This window comes from Antechinus flavipes, chromosome 2 (genome assembly GCF_016432865.1).
Source record: "Antechinus flavipes isolate AdamAnt ecotype Samford, QLD, Australia chromosome 2, AdamAnt_v2, whole genome shotgun sequence".
NCBI lineage: Eukaryota > Metazoa > Chordata > Mammalia > Dasyuromorphia > Dasyuridae > Antechinus > Antechinus flavipes.
Genome location: NC_067399.1, coordinates 616,717,921 through 616,740,089, shown reverse-complemented (window position 1 = coordinate 616,740,089; position 22,169 = coordinate 616,717,921). Strand labels below are relative to the sequence as shown.

General features: G+C 37.3%; 1 protein-coding gene across 1 annotated transcript in view; it reads left to right on the top strand.

Moving 5' to 3' along the window:
* DNMBP (dynamin binding protein) overlaps positions 1-22,169 on the top strand; it is an 81,186-nt gene that overhangs the window by 10,972 nt on the left and 48,045 nt on the right. Inside the window, exon 3 of the mRNA XM_051981853.1 lies at positions 4,404-6,404. Coding sequence (XP_051837813.1) covers positions 4,404-6,404 — 2,001 coding nt within the window. The remainder of the gene's footprint in view (positions 1-4,403; positions 6,405-22,169) is intronic.

Here is a 22,169-nt window from a genome sequence, read left to right as displayed (position 1 = left end):
TGGGCATATGACAATGTTCTCTCTCACTCTTTCTCTTTTTAAAATTTTCCTTTTGTTTTTTTAAATAATAAAAAAAAAAAAAAAACAAGCATTACTATGTGCCAGATACTATGCTAATAAGCTTTGGGGATACAGATACATGCAAAAGGAAAGTTCCCTCATAAGGAACTCACAAATGGGAGAATGGCATGATGGAAGGATGTTCAAGGGTAAGAAGGTTCCAGGAACAGAGAGAGGATCCAAAATGAGAAGGCAGCTAAGTTGTGGTAGCAAGACTCAAGAGTCAGTAGCACGATTGGTAGGGAAGTAAAAGTACCATGTACTGATGCAGAATGAAGTGAGTAGAACCATGAGAGTAATGTCTACAGGAACAACTTTCTGGAAACCTGCTTTGAAAGAATTAAGACCATTGAGTAATGCCATGACCAACCCTTTCTCCAGAGGAACAGTGATGAAGAATGTTATTTACCATCTGACAGAGCTAATATACTCAAGGTGCAGAGACATGGATTTTATACTCTGGCTATTCTCTGGGTTGGTTTTGCTTGACTATGCTTGTTTATTACAAGGAATTCTTTTTTTCTTTATTTTAATTTGGATGGGAGGAGAGAGCATTAACAATACTACTTAACAATTTGAAAAGATGAATGCCAATGAAACAATTTTAAAATTCACAGAAGAAAATAGAAGGTAGTTCAGAAGGAAACACCCATAAGTACAATGGTTTTAGAAGTAACATGGACTTAGTTATATACTTTTTTGGGGTTATTGTTAAAAAGTAAGATATATGTTTTACCTATATTGGATTGCTTGCTGTCTTAGGGAGGGTGGAGGTAAGAGAGGTAGGGAGAAAAATTTGGAACACAAAGTCTTAAAAAGCAAATGTTGAAACTATCTTTACATGTATGTGGAAAATACAATATTGAGAAGTAAAGTAGTTAAAAAGCAAGGTGCATGAAATGGGGATTCACAGTTTTATATATACTTCTTTTTGTATGCTGCTGTATATATAGTTATGACCTTTTTTGGTTTTTAAGTTCAGAATAAAATTTTTTGAAAATGCAATCAAAGGTATGGTTCATAAATTTTGATTTGTAGGGATGCAAAAGATTTTTGGCTCTAAAAATAGCCATGTTAACAATTATTCTCTTTTGAAAATCTAGTCTTAAACCTCCCATATTGGTATTCAGGAACCTAGGAATGACCACCAACCTTCTTCTCCATATGAGAGACCCATCGGAGCCAGTGAGAATGTTCTTAGAGAATTGCTTCTTGTTACAGTGAAGAACTCCTGCAAGGACTTCCCTAGTCACGTTGGTCTGACTACAATTACTCCATTTAGAAACTGGAAGCCTCCTGCCACAAAAGCAGATGTTGGCTACCTTAGTTTGTGATGATAGCCACATGATCAACAGCAGATTAGCATCCCCTCAGAGGGGCCCATTACTAACCTTAACAGGCCTTCTGGGCTGTCACATGAGCCACAGCTGCTGGGTTGAAGTAGATGTCTGCTCATCGCTTCTTCTGGTCTTTGGGTCATGATAGTCGCAGTAGTGAATTAGTGCCTTCCATCCTACTATAACACTGACATGCCAGGCATTGTGCTAAGCACTTTACAATTATACTTCTTTGGGATCCAAAAAACAGCCTAGAAGATTGCTGTAATCGAGGGATCCAAGCTCACACAGCTAGCAGGTGGCTTGAGCTGGATTTCAAGTGTGGTCTTCCTCATTCCATGCTGAGTGTTATATTGGGGCTGCCCATCCTGAAGTTCAGATTCTTGGATTAGAACTGCCTTCTTGTGTGGTTATTATAACCATATGTTGAAAGCAGCCAGAAAGGATTTGAGAGGTCATCTGGTCCAGCCTTCTCATTTTGTAGGTGAGGAGTCTCTGAGGAGCTCAACAACTTGCTTACAGCCACCTAAAACCAGATGGAAAAGAGCAGAGGGAGGATTTCAACCCAACTTCCAGTTCCAGGGTTCTGTCCACTGTACAAGTCTCCTCTTCCCATCTTTCAATCTTTGCTGCATTGCAAGGGGAGCCAGTCACAGCCTCCTGCACAGTTCTTGTCCATGCACTCATCTAAGTCTAGTGGATGCCAGTGCAGCACCCAGGCTTGTATGCCTATGGTACCAGAACAACACTTTCTATTAAAGAAGCAGTTAAGAAACATCGGCTAATTGGCTGTTTGTAATCCTTCTGGGGAAAATCACAGTGACATTTGGATAGTAGTATTGGTGGCGATGTTTCAGTAAACATCTGTATTACGCCAGAGAGAATTAGTGGAGAAAGACCTGGCCTTGAAACTGGGAAGCTGGATTCAAGTTCTGCCTCTGAGGTATACTGGCTATGTGACTTTGGGTCCATAACTTTCAGTAGGGAAATGAATAGGAAGTAAGCATTTATACAGTGTTGCCTGTATACCAGACACCGTACTAAGAACTTTTGCAAATATTACCATTTTATCCTCACAACAACCTGTGTGGTAAGTGCTGTTATCATTCCCATTTTACAGATGAAGAAACTGAGGCAAACAGAAATTATGTAGTTCACACAGGTCACACAGCTAGTCAGTGTCTGCAGTTGGATTTGTATTGAGGCCTAGCACCCTTTGCACTGTACCACCTAGCTGTCAACTCTGGACACATAAGATTTACCTATAACGTTTGTCTCTGTGACTTTATCAAGATTAGGGGCTCTCAGTGTGGAAATTTACCTTTGCTGATGCGGTTGCATTTTATAGCTTTAGGGAATTGTCTGCCTCTTCATTGTGATCTCTCTGCATCCACTCATTTCTCCTTTACCCTTCATCTTTTTTGTCAGAATCCACATCCTTTGCTTTTAATAAACAGCTATACTCTTGAGTCATAATCACTCTGTACTATATTTTATGTTTTTGTGGAGAATTGTTTCTGTGTCAAAACAAAATAACAGTTTTAAAATAATCCATTATGCCTCATTCCCACTTTTATTCAGTCCATCAACACCTTTACAATTCTTTTTGACTACAACTTTTGGTCCCTGTCTCAAAAAGTATGTTATAACAAATTTAGCTAGGAGCTCAGGGATTGAAAAAGGTTCAAAATATTGTTCCCTTTCTACTTGACTGGAAATTAGGAAACTTAAGCCCATTCCAGTATTAGTAGTAACTGGATATGTAACCTGGACAAATCACTGACCCTGTCTGCACCTCATTTTTTTTCCAGCTATAAAATAGGAGTTCAGCCAATCATTGTTCACCCCTTGCTGTAAGAAGAAAATTAAATAATGCTATGTATTGGAAAGTGCTTTTAAGAGTAGAAGTTGTTATATATATTGTTTATAATATCTCATTATGATTGATTTAGGATTGGGGTTATTTTGTTTTTGCAGGCAGTTGGGGTTAAGTGACTTGCCCAGATTAAGTGATTAGTTTAACAGCTAGGAAGTGTTAAATTCTGAGGCTGGATTTGAATTCCTGATGAACTCCTGGGCCAATGCTCTATTCAGTGCTGAGATACCAAGCTGCCCCAGGGATTGGATACTTTGATAGGGCCTTCGAAAAGACAAGGTTTGGATACAGATATCTTCTTGCCAAAAGTTTTAATTTTGTATTAGGAGACCTATCCTGGGCCACTTTGCAAGGAATTTAGTTACTGAACCATCAAAGGTATTTTGCTTACATTTATCTTTACATCATAATGCATTTTTGCCTTTAAAATAATTAACAACACAAATTCCCCAAGACATTGTCATTAAGGAGATGTTGGGAGATTCAGTTGTTCCCTTTGTTTAGTCAACATTCTGAAGATATACTCTCTCTCTCTCTTTTTTTTTTTTTAATAACTTTTTATTGATAGAACTCATGCCAGGGTAATTTTTTACATTATCCCTTGCATTCACTTCTGTTCCGATTTTTCCCCTCCTTCCCTCCACCCCCTCCCCCAGATGGCAAGCAATCCTTTACATGTTGAATAGGTTATAGTATATCCTGGATACAATATATGTGTGCAGAATCGAACAGTTTTCTTGTTGCACAGGGAGAATTGAATTCAGAAGGTATAAATAACCTGGGAAGAAAAACAAGAATGTAAACAGTTTATATTCATCTCCCAGTGTTCTTTCTTTGGGTGTAGATGCTTCTGTCCGTCCCTGATCAATTGAAACTGAATTAGCTCTCTTTATCGAAGAGATCCACTTCCATCAGAATACATCCTCAAACAGTATCATTGTTGAGGTATATAATGATCTCCTGGTTCTGCTCATTTCACTCAGCATCAGTTCATGTAAGTCTCGCCAGTCTTCTCTGTATTCATCCTGCTGGTCATTCCTTACAGAACAATAATATTCCATAATGTGAAGATATACTCTCTAAGGTTGTCATAACATGGTCCTCAGTCTGTTTTCATCTTTTGGCTTTAGGTGACTTGGTGATTCTGGATGGCCCTCCCACCTCTGGCTGGCAAGAAGGTCGAAGTTGCTGGGGCATCAAGGGCTTTTTCCCGTCATCATGCATACGAGAACTTTGCCTTTCCTCCAGAAGCCACCAGTGGGAATCTCAGAGTGCCCTACTTCACATACCTGAGTATTCGATGGGCCAAGCCCGGGCACTGATGGGACTTTCTGCTCAGCTGGATGAGGAATTGAATTTTAGAGAAGGGGATGTAATTACCATTATTGGCATACCTGAACCAGGCTGGTTTGAAGGAGAACTTGAGGGCCAAAGAGGTATTTTCCCAGAAGGCTTTGTGGAGCTTTTAGGACCTTTGAGGACAGTGAAAGAATCTGTAAGTACAGAAAACTCAGGATACATCATTAATGGTATGTTAGATGTACCTCACAAAGAGAAGAAGACAGGACCAGAGGAAGATGAAAATGAATTGGGGGCTTATGGTATTGCCCTCTATAAATTCCAAGCCCTAGAGCCAAAAGAACTGGATTTTGAGGTGGGAGACAGGATCCAGATTCTGAGGACATTGGAAGATGGCTGGCTGGAAGGAAAACTGAGGGGCAGGACAGGCATCTTTCCTTACAGATTTGTAAAATTGTTTCCTAGTCCTGCAGTGGGAGAACCTATAAGTATATCCCAGGAGAGCATTCAGAGTAAGAATTCCACAGCTTCTTTGAGTAACCTGGAGACCTCCTTTGTAGTCCATGAGAAAAAGAACAAGCTTCACGAATGTGATAGAAAGGAATCCATTTGTACTGAAGCATCCATTTTGTCTCTGAATCATCTGACTTCAGATTGTGAAGAAGATAAAATTCTTTTCCAGGAAAGGGAGAGTATGAGTGAGCTTCTAAGAATCCCAGAAAGGGGCCATGATGAGACTCCTAATAGAAGCTTTCTTGAAATTGATTGCACAAAATCAGTCAATGGCATTTTCCCACAAACTTCAGTTATTTCTCAGGCCCCAAAGCAGAAAAACCAGTGTTTCCACAGTACAGAAGAGACTGGGCACCCAAGTTCAGAAGGATGTTTTAACACTCTTCCTTCAGAAGCAAAGGACAGGAGTAGCCCTTCTTTATCAATCCCAGAAGGATGTTCTCTGCCCCAAACCCTTGGGGGTCTTGTGAGCACTCTTCAGAGCAGTTCTGTAGCTTCGGGCTGTGGACTATTAAAGTCCAGCCAGCCAAGCTCTAAGCCTGAGGATAAGAGTGACTGGACTAAGGAGCAGCAGCATAAGATAGGAGAGCCTTCCTCCAGCTTTAGCAGCATATCAAAAAGGGATAAGTTCCAGGGTGGTCTGCTAGCCAAGGTAGCTGTCACTACAGCATCAGTCCTTGCGCAGGGAGAAAGCAGCACTGATCTGGATTCTAAATTGACTGAGCAGTTGGTACAATTTGAGAAGAGCCTGTCTGGATCCAAGGCAGAATTGGACAAGAAAATATCCCGGCACTTTTCCATCATGGACTTTAGCTCTGAGAAGGACATTGTCCGTGGTTCTTCCACTCAGCAAGAGCCACCTGGAAGGCGGAAGGTCCTGAGACCACCCCCTCCCCGTCCTTGTGCTCCAGCCTCAACCTCTCCACACTTGGTGGTGAGCCAGAACCCGAAATCAGAATCCCCCTCTCTTCCAATGAGGCCCTCCCGCCCAGCTCCTCTTCCTCCTTTGGCATCACAGAGGATGAATTCAGCATCAACCAGAGGCCATCTTCCTGGTCATCATTACTGTGATACATTAGAGAAAGAGAACTCTAGTTATATGGACAGAACCCTGGACCCAGCCTCCCAGTGTTCCTTTCTGCTTGTCAGAATTCAGGAAATGGAGCAGGACCTGGAGGAATTCAGCAGGACTCGGGAGGAGCTGAACCTGATGCTGGAAGAAAAACAGGATGAAGCACTGAGGGCAGGGACACTGGAGAACCTGGAGTTGTGTGACTATCACATTGAAAGGCTGAATATGGAACTTCAACACCTTCGAGGTCAGTAACACGGAATTGAATTGTACATGATATACATTCATGTAAAAAGTTAGGGCTGTGTTCTGATTTCTCACTTATAAAGATAAGTTACTCTGCTATTTTACTTCTGGGTCTTACACGATTTTAATTGTTCTCAGCTTGCCCTTCTACTTAGGGGAGCCTGTGAAAGTGACTTAATCTCTTTCAGCCTCAATTTCCTCATATAAAAGTGAAGAAACTTGTAAGGAAATTGTTTTTTTTTTTTGGTAAACTTTAAAGGATTATATTGATACACAGGTTATTATCATTTCCATAGGGTTGTTCTGAGTAAAGTTTTTTGTCCACTACGTAAATGGGTCCTTTTTATTAGCTTTGACTTGGTAGTTGGTTGACTTCATTTAGTCCTTCATGAAATCAAATTTCCTTTTAATAATGACAATTCCATAAAAATGGCAGGCTCTATATATGGTGCCTAAGGATAGAATACTCTGATTATGTCTTCTATCAATCTGACTGCAAAGTCAGTAAAGAAATAGGTGACAGGATCACCTGTCCAGCCCTGGAAAAGTGATTCATACTAACCATACTGATAAGAAACTATGTAAACTAGTATGCTATTTTTTAAAATAGCTTTTTATTTACAAGTTATATGCATGGGTAATTTTACATAGGTAAATTGACAATTGCCAAGCCTTTTGTTCCAACTTTTCCCCTCCTTTGCCCCACCCCCTTCCCTAGATGGCAGGATGACCAATACATGTTAAATATATTAGAATATAAGTTAAATACAAAATAAGTATACATGTCCAAACCATTATTTTGCTTTACAAAAAGAATTGGATTCCAAAATATTGTACAGTTAGCCTGTGAAGGAAATCAAAAATGCAGGTGGATAAAAACATAGGGATTGGGAATTCGATGTAATGGTTCTTAGTCATCTCCCAGAGTTCTATCGCTGGTGTAGCTGGTTTAGTTCATTACTGCTCCATTGGAACTGATTTGGTTCATCTCATTGTTGAAGATGGCCCCGTCCATCAGAATTGATCATCATATAGTATTGTTGTTGAAGTATATAATGATCTCCTGGTCCTGCTCGTTTCCGAACTCAGCATTATTTCCTGTAAGTCTCTCCAGGCCTTTCTGAAATCATCCTCTTGGTCGTTTCTTACCAAACAATAATATTCCATGATATTCATATACCACATTTACCCAACCATTCTCCAATTGGTAGGCATCCACTCTGTCTCCAGTTTCTGGCCACTACAAACAGGGCTGCCACAAACATTTTGCCACATACAGGTCCCTTTCCCTTCTTTAGTATCTCTTTGGGGTATAAGCCCAGTAGAAATACTGCTGGATCAAAGGGAATGCACAGTTTGATAACTTTTTGAGCATAGTTCCAAACTGCTCTCCAGAATAGCTGGATATGTTCACAATTCCAATGTATAATGTATTAGTGTCCCTGTTTTCCCACATCCCCTCCAACATTCCATATTATCTTTCTCTGTCATTCTACCCAATCTGACAGGTGTGTAGTGGTATTTTAGAGTTGTCTTAATTTGCATTTCTCTGATTAATAATGACTTGGAGCATCTTTTCATATGGCTAGATATAGTTCCAATTTCTTCGTCTGAGAATTGTCTGTTCATATCCTTTGACCATTTATCAATTGAAGAATGACTTGATTTTTTATAAATTAAAGTCAATTCTCTATATATTTTGGATATGAGGCCTTTATCAGAACCTTTGACTGCAAAAGTGTTTTCCCAGTTTATTGCTTCCCTTCTAATCTTGTCTGCATTAGTTTTGTTTGTACAAAAACTTTTCAATTTGATAAAATCAAAATTTTCTATTTTGTGATCAATAATGATCTCTAGTTCTTTGGTCATAAATTCCTTCCTCTTCCACAGGTCTGAGAGGTATCCTGTGTTCCTCTAATTTATTTGTAGTCTCATTCTTTATGCCTAGGTCATGAACCCATTTTGACCTTATCTTGGTGTACGGTGTTAAGTGTGGATCAATGCCTAGTTTCTGCCATAGTATGCTATTTTAAACAGTTAGCAATATTAAACTTATAATTTGTCTGAAGAGATCTATCTTGCCTGAGAGCCAAGACCTATTATGCTTCCTGGTGGGTAGGTGTTTTGCATACCAGGTTATAGATGAGAAAGTTGCTTGCTAAAATGATCTTTGCCATCATTTACTGAGGTTGAATTTCAACCAAATAGAAATTATTTGTTGATCTGTAGGTATAGACAAGAAGAGTCCTGCAGTACTGATAATCAGGTAATATTTTAGGTTGGGAAGCATAAACCAGTTCGTTATATTTACCTCCCAGTATGGACAATGAGAGAGCATATACTTCCATACTCAGTTATATTTGTTCTAGAAAATTATAATTTAAAATAATTGTGCAAATTATTTAGTTACTTGGCTGTGGCACTCACTTTCAGTGACTTCTTAGTGCTTCTGGAGATATTTCTCAGCTTGGTATTGAAAGGCTTTTAAAATTTGGCTCTAGCTGGCATTTGGTATTTCTTATTTCACATTGCTCTCCTTCCCACACTCTACATTCCGGCCAAACTGGTATATTTGCTGTTCTTTCAATTCAGCTTGCCTTTTTTCCATCTCTATCCCTTTGCACATGTGATGGTTCCCTTTAATCTAGGACATATTCGCTCTTCCTTTCTGCCACTTAGAATCCTAGCTTCTTTAAAGGCTCCACTTATAAGCTATCTTCTGTGGAAGTCTTTCCTGATGCCTAGGTAGCTAGATTCTGACTAGCCCCAAACTGTCCTGTGTATAATTATTTATTTTATATCTATATTAATATATATATTATCTAATATCATATATAATAGTACATAATCTACTAATATAGATATATAGATATAAATAGCCTTTAGGGCAGCTGGATATAGCAATGGATATGTTATGGGCCAGAACTCTGTACTTGAAACAAGGATTCTTACAAGGTCTTACTGAGTTAGCACAGTGGAATTGATAAGACAATGGTTATCTAGTTTAGCATGGTGATTAATAGTTCTCTAGTTCAGTATGATTGATTTAATCTTACCACAAATAATGGTTCCCTAGTGATACAATGATTGGAAACTCAGCCAGGATCAGACTCAGAGGAGGGAAGTAGGAGGTGGGAGCTCAGAGCCAAGGAGAGAAATTCACTCCATCTCACACCACCAGGGTGGCTGGCCTGTTCTCCTACATTTCCTCCATTGAGACCAAACTAGCTTGGGTCCCAGGCAAGGAGACAATAAAGAATTTGGACTTTAACACCTGGCTATTCTTGTGGTAATTACTTTGTTGAAACTAAGGCTAATCCAGAGACCTACAGAAAACCAACTAGAACGCTACATGGCTAGATATATATAATATAATATAATCTATTAATATATATCTATAAAATAGATATAGATATCCTTTGAGGCAGTTGGATGGAGCAATGGATAGAACGCCAGTCCTAGAGTCAGGAGGAGGACCTGAGTTCAAATGTGGCCTCTTATACTTCCTAGTTTTGTGACCCTTGGGCAAGTCAGTTAACTCCAGTTGTCTTGGGGGAAATATATTAAAAAAATATCCTTCCACAAGAATAGAAGTTCTTTGAGGACAGAGACTGTTTTTGTTTTTGTATTCATACTTAATTGGTAATTAATGAATATTTATTGGATTGGCTTCCATTAAGAACTATAGAAAGGTTTTCAAAAAATAAAACTACCTAATGAAGTCTGTACTTTTAATGCTCTAACCTTGATTGTTATTAAACACCCTAGTGTAGCAGAACACATCTTGAATCTGGCTTATTCTGAATAGCAGCTCCAGGCTGCAATTTAAACATGAAAATTTGGTATTCATTTTTTGCCTACAAAAAGCATTTCATGCATTTATCCCATTATTTGGCCAGGGACGGCCTGTCTTCTTGTTTTTGGTTCTTTCTGTGGCTTCTCTCATCTCTTACACCATACCATTGGGTGCCTGGGAAGGTGAAAGAGTGAAAGAGCTCAGGCCAGTGCGCACCCACCAAAGTGTCCTCTGGCAGTTAACCATTTGCTCCTCTTTCTTTTTAACAAGTTTGGCTTCCCTTTAAGTCTTCCGAAATATCTGTAGAAAATTGCATTAACTCTTGGAAATGTATAACCTGACTAGTTGCTAACAATCTCAGGAAGTTTTTTTAAAAGGGGCAGGAAATTATTTCTACTGAAAATTTTAAACAGTTTGAATAGAATAGAAAAAAATTTAAACACAGTTGATGTATTGGTTTCCTCAAAGTGGGATACCTATTTGTTCTCATTGGAACCCCTCCATACCTCTGTACTTCCTTTGTGTCCCACTGTATTTTAGGGCATTACCTTTGCTTTGATTTAACTTTGTCCCCCATATTTTGATCATATTATCAAGCTGTATGACTTGTATATCTCTTCTGTCTTCAAGCCTCCTCTCCCCACCAATCAATAAGTATTTATTAATCTCCTATCAGGTTCTGGGAATGCAAATAAAAAGAATGAACAAATTCCTGTTCCCAAAGAGCTTATGTCCTAATGGGAAAGGCAGGTATATAAATGAATATGTACAGAATTAATCTTAGAAGGCTAAGTACAAATACACACAATCCTAGTAGTAACCTCAACTTCTCCCGATCAGGCTACCACAAAGCTATGGATAGGATCTTAAAGCTCAGATCTAATCTTTCATTCCCCTATTCAACTAACTTTATTGGTCCCCTATTGCCTCTGGGCTCAAAGATAAATTTATTGATGGCTTTAAGGCCTTCATGAACTTGACTTCATTGATCTTAGTTCCTTTTTTGCATTCTGTTGCTTAGCCAGTTTGGCCATTTCTCTCTTCCTCATATTCCATTTTCCATCTCTCTGAATTTGTGCTCTCTCCTCCCTTCTCCAATCTTCCCTGATTTCTGCAATAGCTAGTGCCCTCCCTTCTAAACTACCTTTTATTTATTTTACATTAATTTTGTATTTACCTATATGTCTGCCTGTTGTCTTCCCAATAGAGTGTAAGTTCCTTGAAAACAGGTTTTTTTTCCTTTTTCTTTTTTTGGGGGAGCCTCTGTATCTCTAGTGCCTAATACAATGCCTGGTAGATAATAAGTGCTTAATAAATACTTGTTGAATAATTGAATGAATGATATTTTAGAGGGATTTCTGTTACAGTATGATAATTTGTATGGATATTTCTATCCATAAAACTAGAACCAGAATCTAGCTTCAAAGAACATTCTCAGATCATAATTGAGAGACAGTAATAAATTCTTATTCTTTGTTAGGTTTCCATGGCTGGTTATTGCTTTGATCAAAGGTAGTTGTTTTTCTTTACAGTATTATTTAAATTGTTCTTCTGGTTCTGCTTACTTTATTCCTAGTCAATTCAAACTAGTGAGGTTTCTTACAGTATAATTCGCTGGGGCAGAAGTTACGAGGACCTGGCCTTTGATACTTAGTGGCTTCCAGGGCCATCTCCAGTCCTGATCTCTCTCTGGCCTCTGGTCCCAGCTGGTTCTGGAGGGGAAAGCAAGGCCAGTGACCTTGCCCCAGCCCTTCCTCACTGAAATTCAGCTCACTTGTGTCTCATGGTGTCACCTTCCCGATGTCATGGTCCTCTTGGAGAAGGAAGGACAAAAGAGCAACAGTATAATAATATTCTGTAACATTCACGTAGCACTCCCTTAGATTCTAGATATTTTCTCTCCCTTCCCCACCTTTTCATCTCACTTGGAAGATCAAGAAGTTTGTTTTTTTGGTGACTATTTGCTTTCCAGTGTTCCTAGGGAAGATCAGTATTATCTACCCTCTTAAATGCCTCTCTTCTTTGTCCTCACATATTTCCCTTTTGAGTTTGGTGGCGTTTTGAGTATGTATGTTTTCAATCATCTTTTTTCCATTTCACATAAGAGCAAAATTTATCCAAGGTAATAAGGTAGTACAGTTTAGGTCTAGATTCAGGAAAACCTGAGTTTAAATTTGGCTAGAGCTACTTCCTAGCTGTGTGACCCTGGGCTAGTCTCTGTTTCTGCAGCTGTAAAATGGGGGTATTAGTAACATCTCTCTCGCTCTCGCTCTCTCTCTCTCTCTCTTTTTTTTTTTTTAATAACTTTTTATTGACAGAACCCATGCCAGGGTAATTTTTTACAGCATTATGCCTTGCACTCACTTCTGTTCCAATTTTTCCCCTCCCTCCCTCCACCCCCTCTCCCAGATGGCAAGCAGTCCTTTACATGTTAAATAGGTTACAGTATATCCTAGATACAATATATGTGTGCAGAACCGAACAGTTTTCTTGTTGCACAGGGAGAATTGGCTTCAGAAGGTATAAATAACCCGGGAAGAAAAATAAAAATGCAAGCAGTTTATATTCACTTCCCAGTGTTCTTTCTTTGGGTATAGATGCTTCTGTCCATCCTTGATCTATTGAAACTGAATTAGCTCTCTTTATCGAAGCGATCCACTTCCATCAGAATACATCCTCAAACAGTGTCATTGTTGAGGTATATAATGATCTCCTGGTTCTGCTCATTTCACTTAGCATCAGTTCATGTAAGTCTCGCCAGTCCTCTCTGTATTCATCCTGCTGGTCATTCCTTACAGAACAATATTTTCCATAACGTTCATGTACCACAATTTACTCAACTGTTCTCCAATTGATGGACATCCATTCATTTTCCAGCTTCTAGCCACTACAAACAGGGCTGCCACAAACATTTTGGCGCTTACAGGTCCCTTTCCTTTCTTTAGTATCTCTTTGGGGTATAAGCCCAGTAGAAACACTGCTGGATCAAAGGGTATGCACAGTTTGATAACTTTTTGAGCGTAATTCCAAATTGCTCTCCAGAATGGCTGGATGTGTTCACAATTCTTCCAACAATGTATCAGTGTCCCTGTTTTCCCACACCCCTCCAACAAGTAACATCTATCTCACAGCATTGTGAGAATCAAATGAGATAATTTTTGTATATGTGATTATTATTATTAGCACGCCTAGCACATATTAGATACTTTATAAATGCTTGTTTTCTTCCTTCTTTCATAGTTTTTACCAGTTTTACCAATATTAATATACTTTCTCTGTGCTATAGTATATATGTATATACACATAAATATATTCACATGTATATAAAATAATTTTTTAAAACATTATTTCCTTTTAAAATTTTGAGCTTCAGATTCTCTCTCCCCTCAGGGATCAAAAGATCCCTTTTGTTTCTCACCCACTGAGAAAGCAAACAAAATGGTGTTAATTCTACATGTGAAATCATTCAAAACTTATTTCCACATTAACCATATCACAAAAAAAAGAAAATAAAAAATTGAGAAAGGTATACTTCACTTTGTACTCAGCATTCATCAGTTTTTTTCTCAGGAGGCGGATAGCATTTTTTCATCATGAGTTCTTTCAAATTGTCTTGGATCATTGCATTGATCTGAGTAGCCAGGTCTTTCACAATTAATCATCATTACAATAATGGTGGTACTGTACACAATGATCTCCTGGTTCTTCTCACTTCACTTTGCATCAATTCATATAGTCTTTCCCTAATTTTTTTTCTGAAACCATCCCCTCACTAGCGCAGTAGCACACCAGTACAATCATATACTACAACTTGTTCAGCCATTCCCTAATTAATGAGCATCCCTTCAATTTTCAATTCTTTGCCACTACTAAAAGAGCTGCTGTAAACATTTTGTACACATTGACCTTTTTCTGTTTCTTTGATCTCTTTGGGATATAGATCTAATTGGTGGTATTGTTGGGTCAAATGATATGCAGAATTTTATAACCATATGGATACAGTTGTTTTCTACGATGATTGGATCAGTTCATGGCTCTACCACCAATTCATTAATGTTCCTATTTTCCCACATCCCTTTTAGCATTTGTCCTTTCTGATAAGTATGAGATGGTACCCTAGAGTTGTTTTAATTTGCATTTCTTTAATTAGTAGTAATTTAGAACATTTTTAATATGACTACAGATAATTTTTAATTTCTCCTTTTGAAAGCTGCTCCATTCATATCCTTTTAGCATTTATCAATTGATAAATGTCTCCTATTTTTATTATGTATTTGAGAAATGGGATCTTTATCAGAGAAAGTTGCTATAAAAATTTTAAAATATTATTTCATTATTTATGGTACTTAAGCATAATAGATTATGCTTCAGCACTTTTTAAACTTTGTGTGTGTCTTTCTGTTTCACTTGTGCTTCTTACAGACAACATATTGTTAGAGTCTGATTTTTAATACATTCTGCTCTTTGTTTCCATTTTATGAATGAGCTCATCTCATTTCTATTCTCATTTATGTATTTTCTGTATTTTCCTCTATCTTATTTTCTTATGTGTATCTTTTTTTCGTTCTGAGTCTCTCTCTCTCCTTCTTTTCCCTCTTTCCCTCTTTTTATTCTGTCCCTTCTCAAAAGTCTGTTTTGTTTCTGATCATTGTTACTCTTAATCTTCCCTCCATTTTATTATTTCTTCACCTTCCCCTCTTCCCTATTTAGTTGGATAGATTTCTGTACCCAATATATATAATTTCTTCTCTTTGAACCACTTCCAGTGGGAATAAGGTTCAAACCTTGCCAATCATTCCCCCCACCTCATTTCCATTTTTTCTCCCCATTGTAAAAGCTCTTCCTTGCATTCTGAGAAAAGTTTCGTTATTCAACCTCTCCCTTCTCCCTTTTCTCAGTGTACCTTTTTTCTCATTTTTTGATTTTTTTTGGGGGGAGACCATCCCAAAACATTTAACTTAATACATTCATGTTTTCTTTCTATATAGACTCCTTCTAATTGCTCTAATAATGATAAAAGTTTTAGGAGTTACAAGTATTTTCTCATATAGAAATGTCAACAATTTAAGGTTAAATCTTGTATGATTTCTCTTTCATATTTACCATTTTGTGCTTCTCGAGTCTTGTGTTTGAATGTCACATTTTCTGTCTTTGTTTTTCTCATTAGGATTGCTTTTAAAAGTCCTCTATTTCATTAAATATCCATTCCCTTCCCTCCCTTGCTCCTTCAAGGGATTAACTCTGTTTTGCTGGATAGGTTATTATTAGTTGTGATCCTAGCTCCTTTGACTTCAGGAATATCATATTCCAAAGCTTCTTGTCCTTTAATATGGAAGCTGCTAAATTTAATGTGATTGTGATTGTGGCTCCATGATTTTTGAATTGTTTCTTTCTGGCTTTATTGCAGTATTTTCTTTTTGATGTGGAAGTTTTAGAATTTGGCTATAATATTCCTGGCAGATTTCATTATATTTTTTTTTTTATCAGTTCTTAGCATATAAAATAGAGGCTTGGGGTATTGAAGCGGAAAACGGTTATTTTCATAGACATGTAAATCTACCAAGTAGGTTTATTAGAACCTCTCTGTGTTCTTCTAAACTTTCTCTTGAATACCAGAAAATAATATACCCATCTTGGCAGATAGATTCTGCTTGCTGCTTTTTTCATGTCATGTCATTGAAACTTTCACATGTAGAGAAGAGGAGAAACTACAGAAAGAAACAAAGACAAGGGCAGTTTTGAAAATAACCTTTGGAACTATTTTTTAAAAAGCTGTGTGATATGGGGAAATTCATTTCCACTAGAATCTTCTTTTTTCTGTTCTATTGTTATGTGGAAATGTGTACCTGTGGTCATGTGCAAAATAAAATACATTTTCTAAGTTGCCTATAGTGCTTAGAGGGTTAAAATCCAAATACTTTATCTCTTTCAAAGTCCTACCTCCTTCACTTGGGGCTTGGCTAGTTTTCTGGAGGGCTTCCAGAGTCTTGGTTTCAGTGGAGAAGCGAAGGAGGAGAGTCTGCCACCAAGGTGGTGTGAAATGGAATGAATCTGTCTAAGTCCAAGGATTTGTGTTCCAGCCTTCTGTCCGCTTGTCTCTGAATCTCCCTGGCTGAGGCTTCTAGCTTATAAGCTCCATACTGAGTACAAACCAATCATTATATCACTAGGAAACCATTATTTGTTGTAGGATTAAATCAATGCTAACCTAGATTTAACCATTGTCTCCTCAATTCCACTTAGTATCTTGTTTCAAATTTTGGCCTATATCATCTCCTTATGGATTAAATCAATCATACTGAACCATGCTAAATTAGATAACTATTGTCTCTATCAATTCCACTGACTTAGTACCTTGTAAGAATCCTTTGTTTCAAGTTCAGGGTTCTGGCCCATAGATTATGTTCCTTGAATAATAAGGCTGGTATTAAAAATACATTTCTTTTGGAGAATGAAGGGAATGCTCATAGATTAAGCAATATCTAAACAACCTGATTATAATGGAATAATGTTATTGTGCTATAAGAAATGATAAGGAGGATGATTTCAGAAAAACTTAGAAAGTCTAACATGAATTGGTGCAAAGTAAGGTGAATAGAATCAGGAGAATGTTATATACAGCAATATTGTATAATGAAAAACTATAAATGACTTAGCTATTCTCAATATCACAGTGATCCAAGATAGTCCCAAAGGATTATAATGAAGCATACTATCCTGCAGAGAAAGAACTGATATTGTTTGAAAACAGGGAAACATGGTATTTGAAAAAAAGCTTACAATTCTTTCAGTCACTAAGCAGCAAATCATGAAAGTTTTTATAAAGTGTGATCATCTAATATAGTTATATATAGCACAAAGTGATGATTAAGTGGAATTTTAATTGTATTTCAGTATTTTAGAAAATTTAAATAACATTTCAAATGTTTGGGTTTTTTTGTGGTAAATTTGTGCCATTTATATTTAAGTTAAAAAAACTCCAACAACTTAAAATTGCATCTAGACTTTTGGACAACTTCATATATTTATTCCTTAGAATGCACCCTGAGTCCATCACCTCTTTTTTAGAATGTTAAGAGAATGTTTCTTTCTTTTATCCCATCTGTTATTTGAAAGAAAGTCAGGGGAAGAAAGCATGTTTGCTGTCAGAGTTTACCAAAGGGGAGAAAAAACATGTCATTGAAACTTTCAAATGTAGAGAAGAGGAGAAACTACAGAAGGAAACAAAGACAAGGGCAGTTTTGAAAATAACCTTTGGAACTATTTTTTAAAAAGCGGTGTGAGATGGGGAAATTCATTTCCACTAGAATCTTCTTTTTTCTGTTCTATTATTATGTGGAAATGTGTACCTGTGGTCATGTGCAAAATAAAATACATTTTCTAAGTTGCCTATAGTGCATAGAGGTTAAGTTATTTGCCCAGAGTCCTACAATGATTATGTTTCAGAGGTGGTACTGGAATCCAGGTTGTTCAACATTTTATCCACTATATCAGTTCTCCTTTTTAAAATGCTATGTAAATGAAGACATTAGCATAATTGCTAGAGAAGCCAATTTTTCCTCCCACATAAAAAAAGATTACACACATAAACATATATTACACACATAAACATATATGTTTAACCACAATAGCAAATGCTGTTCAGTAAAGCCCCAAGAATATCTCTGAGCATGTCTGTGAGAGGCACATACTTGAGAGGCTGGACCATTTTGTATGTCTTATTCTAAATTACTTAATTGAGAAGGGATCAGGATTCCAAGAAAACCATGGTGAAATTAGAAACCTGATACTTTATTGAAGTCTATATCCTTTTTCTGGGATAGGAAAGATGAAATTCAAAAATATGTGTTGAAGACTGTTTTAGTTAACAGGTGTTCAATTGACCAAACAAATTTAGGACTTTGTAACCCAAATTAGACAGCTTTTCCTAAAAGGAGAAACTAGTTTTCTGTCTGAGGCTTTGAATGTCTTCATTAAAATTATTGCTGTATGCTGGGATGTGTACAGGGAGAAGAAATTTTGCTTCTTTTTGTGCAGAGCCAACACCCTGAACCAGATGTTAAGCATGTTGAGCATATTTGTTATTCTACATCTACTTAGAGATCAGAAAGTCTGCCTCCTGTCCAGGCATCCAGCTTGGCAGGAAACTAGAGGCAGCTTTCTAAGAGCAGAAATCTTCAGACACCCAGCTGTGGAGGCTCCCTTCTCTGCCTTCTCTTAGAAGGACATCAGCTTCACATCACCACTCGGAGTATAACTAAGAGAGCTCTACTGTTACTTAGTTCTGGTCTCTGACCTGACCTTTAGGCCTAGACCAATTTCCTCTTGGACATTTAAGCTGGATGTTCCAGAGCCATCTTGAACTCATTATCTAGAACAGAACCCGTTATCTTTCTTCTTAGATCTCCTCTTCCAAACTTTCCAATTTCTTTTGGTCTTTCAATTTCATAATCTCAGCATTCGGTATTATCTTGCCCTCTTCATCTTTCCTCATCCTAGACCTTCAATCATTTGCCACTCTTTCTGATTTATATCGGACCATGTATTACCCTTGTCTTTACTCACATGCAGCTTCTACCATAGCTCAGAGCCCAAGGTAGAAGTACATTCTAATTAGTTTTCCTGCCTCAGTTCTCTCCCCAGTCTTAGTCCTTGTACACACTTCTGCTGAATTCTTCTTCCAGACTAGCTCCAGTTGCTTTCTCTTGCTTGACTTTTTTAAGCCCTATGCCAAATTTTTCAGTTTTGTTAACCATTATTGCCCTCTCTCATTTTGAGATCCAGCCATATTGCCTTCTCTGCTTTTTAAAAATCTCCAGTTCCTATTACTCTGTGTTTGCATAGAGATGCAGCATATCTGATGTGTACTATCACCATCCTTGCTTTTTATTTTTAGAATCGCTCTCATTTTTAAGACCCTGCCCCACTTACTATTCTGCAGGAAATCTTTCCTGGCGACCCTGACTGCTTAGTATCTTCCCTCACCGAATAGTATACTTAAGTACTTTGTATATATCTATGATTATTGATTTTATGTTTGTCTTATTTTTTTAATATTTATTTTTTGTTTTTCCCAATAAAATGTAAGTTCCATGTTAGCAGGGATTGTTTTTACTTTTTGTACTTATATCACCAATCACAAGCAAAGTGCTTGGTATGTAGTAGGAATTTTAAAAATACTTGTCAATTGATATATTTCCAAGAAGCTGCCATCTTGCATTGAGAAAGGGAATTTCCTCATCCAAAAGTTCCTTATATTAATGAAATCACAGATCCTGTCCCATTCCTTTAAAAATGTTTATAAAATGCTTTCCTCAGAAAGATTATATGCCTGTCTCATTAGTTTAAAGCTCAGATTTGAAGCCAAGTCACCTTAGTCCTAGTCTATCAGTCTGTTTCATTACACTAAGCTGCCTTCTAACTACTCAGACGTTTGTCTGAATGCCTTTAGGATAAGTGTCATCTATATTACACTGATTTTCTAGTTCTGGGGGTAAAATTCTGTTTAGGAACTCCCCATACTACTTTAGATCATCTCAAGGCAGAAAAGGCCGAATCACTTGACTTTTTTCCAGTCTCCATTCTTCTTGACTTCTCTGCAGCCTTTGATACTACTATCAATTACCCTCTTTTCCCTAATACAGTCTTCTCTGTAGGTTTTCATGTTATTATTCTTTCCTGGTTCTTCTCCTGTCTATCTGATTATTCTCTGTGTCTCTTTTGCTATTCTATGTCTCTTTCGCTGGATCTTCGTATCCAAGTCATTCCTGCTAATTATGAGTGTCCTAGAGGGCTCTGTCTTGAGCCTTCTGAGCCTTCTTCTCTTCTCCATACTATTTTACTTGGTTATTTTATTTGCTCCCATGGATTCAATTATCATCTCTGCTGACAATTCTCAAATTTATTTATCTAGTATCTCCAACTGCTTACTAGACATCTTTAACTGTATGTCCTGTAGACATTTGAAACTCAAATGAAATTCATTATCTTTCCCCTCTCTCTCCTCCCCTTCTAAACTTCCCTGTTACTATTAAGAGCACCATCATCCTCCCAGTCATTGAGGCCTGTCTCATCTTGGACTCCTTACTCTCCCTAACCATCTCCCCTCCCCCACATATCCAATCTGTTGTCAGGACTTACATTGATTTTATTTTTGTAATGTCTCTTTTGTATTTACTGACTGACTAATTTAAACTTTCAGATTAGATCTAATTCTAGTCCTTTTGGTTCCTTTGGATCTAAGATAATCTGAAATCTGAATCTGAACTTCTTTCTCTTCTTCCAAGGATCCTGCTTTATATTAAATAGACTGCTGAATTTACCTTAAAATAGATCTGATGGATCCCTCCTTAAAGATGTAGTTCATAAAATTGAGATTGCCATTGCACATATCCCACAATATTCACTTTAATGTCAGATTTTATATGCTTATATTATATTCTAATGCCTCCATTAACAAAAAAAGCAAGAGGTTATAACATTTTTTTCAATTTTATCTAATTTCTTTAAGTTTTTAGACTATTTTCCATGTTGTAATCAAACTCAGATGGTTTGGTTCAAATCAGTCTGCTTCATATTTTGGATAACTGAGTATTTTATTCGTGAATAATTGGCTTCAGATACATTTCATTTGAACCCCTATTTTCTGAAGTAGGGGAAGGGAATTGCATCGCATAGTGTTTCTTTCTAGTTTCATAAGATGCAAGTGAGATGAAAGAATCATAAAGACAGGATTTAGAAGATCCTAGGATCATTTAGTCCAAACTAATTATGTTATAGCTGAAAATAATTGAGCTTTGGAGAACCTAAATATGTTTTTATATAGTAGTGAGGAACAAAATGTCTTGAAGTATAATAGAAGTATTGCCCCCCTAATACTCAGTCATATAAAGCATCAGTGGAAGAATATAGTTACTGGTATAAGAAGAAGCAGGAGATTCTGTTACAGAAAATGAAGAGAGGAAATTTATAAATAGGAGGACCAGGAGTTGGAGAAATTATTTCTTACTGTGATATTAAGACTGAGCAAAGAGATGAAAATTGGGATCACTAACACATTTCCTTCTCTCTCTCTCTTTCTCTTTTTTTTTTTTTTTTTTTTTTTTTTTTTTTTTTTGCTGTTGTTGTTGAGGCAATTGGGGTTAAGTGACTTGCCCAGGGTCATACAACAGCTAAGAAGTGTTAAGTATCTGAGATCAAATTTGAACTCAGATCCTCCTGAATATCCAGTGCGCCATCTAGCTGCCCCTCTTCTTTACAATTCTTAAAACACTCACTCTCTCTCTCTCTCTCTCTCTCTCTCTCTCTTTCTCTCTCTCACACACACTCTCTCTCTCTCTCTCTCTCTCTCTCTCTCTTTCTCTTTCTCACTGTGTAATCATGAGGGAACCAAGGCAAAGTTCTTCCCATTCAAAGTTCTTGTTTCAGGATTCAGTAATGGTCAAAATAGTGGAAAATGCAGAGCTAAGATAGTATTCGAGGATTATAGAAAAGGAAAAAGAAACCCTGAAATAATTTCTGAATCCCAGATGTATACTGAAAGCAGAGAGATACTTTCAGTATATTCCCATTTTCTTACCAGCAGATGAATCCAACCCAGACTTCTGGATCAAAGGTCCTTTATTTCACTTTTCTTCCCTTCTGCTGTTTTGTTATATACTATACCTAATATGCCTTTGACCCATTATTTATCCTTAGCTATTATCTCTTCTCAGTTGATTTAGTAGGTGTGTTTACTATCGTTCTAACCATATCAAGGCTTTTCATTTGCACTAGAGAGAACAAAGTTCCCTCCATAATCATTCTTGGAAGGTCTCTTCAGATCATAGAATAATAGATTGTGATAGCTGGAAGAAAATAATTATCTAATCTGACCCGTTCATTTTACAGAATAGGAGTCTGGGACCTAGAAATGTGAAATGATTTACCTAAGATCACACAATTACTTAGTAATAGGCTAGCATTTCTGTC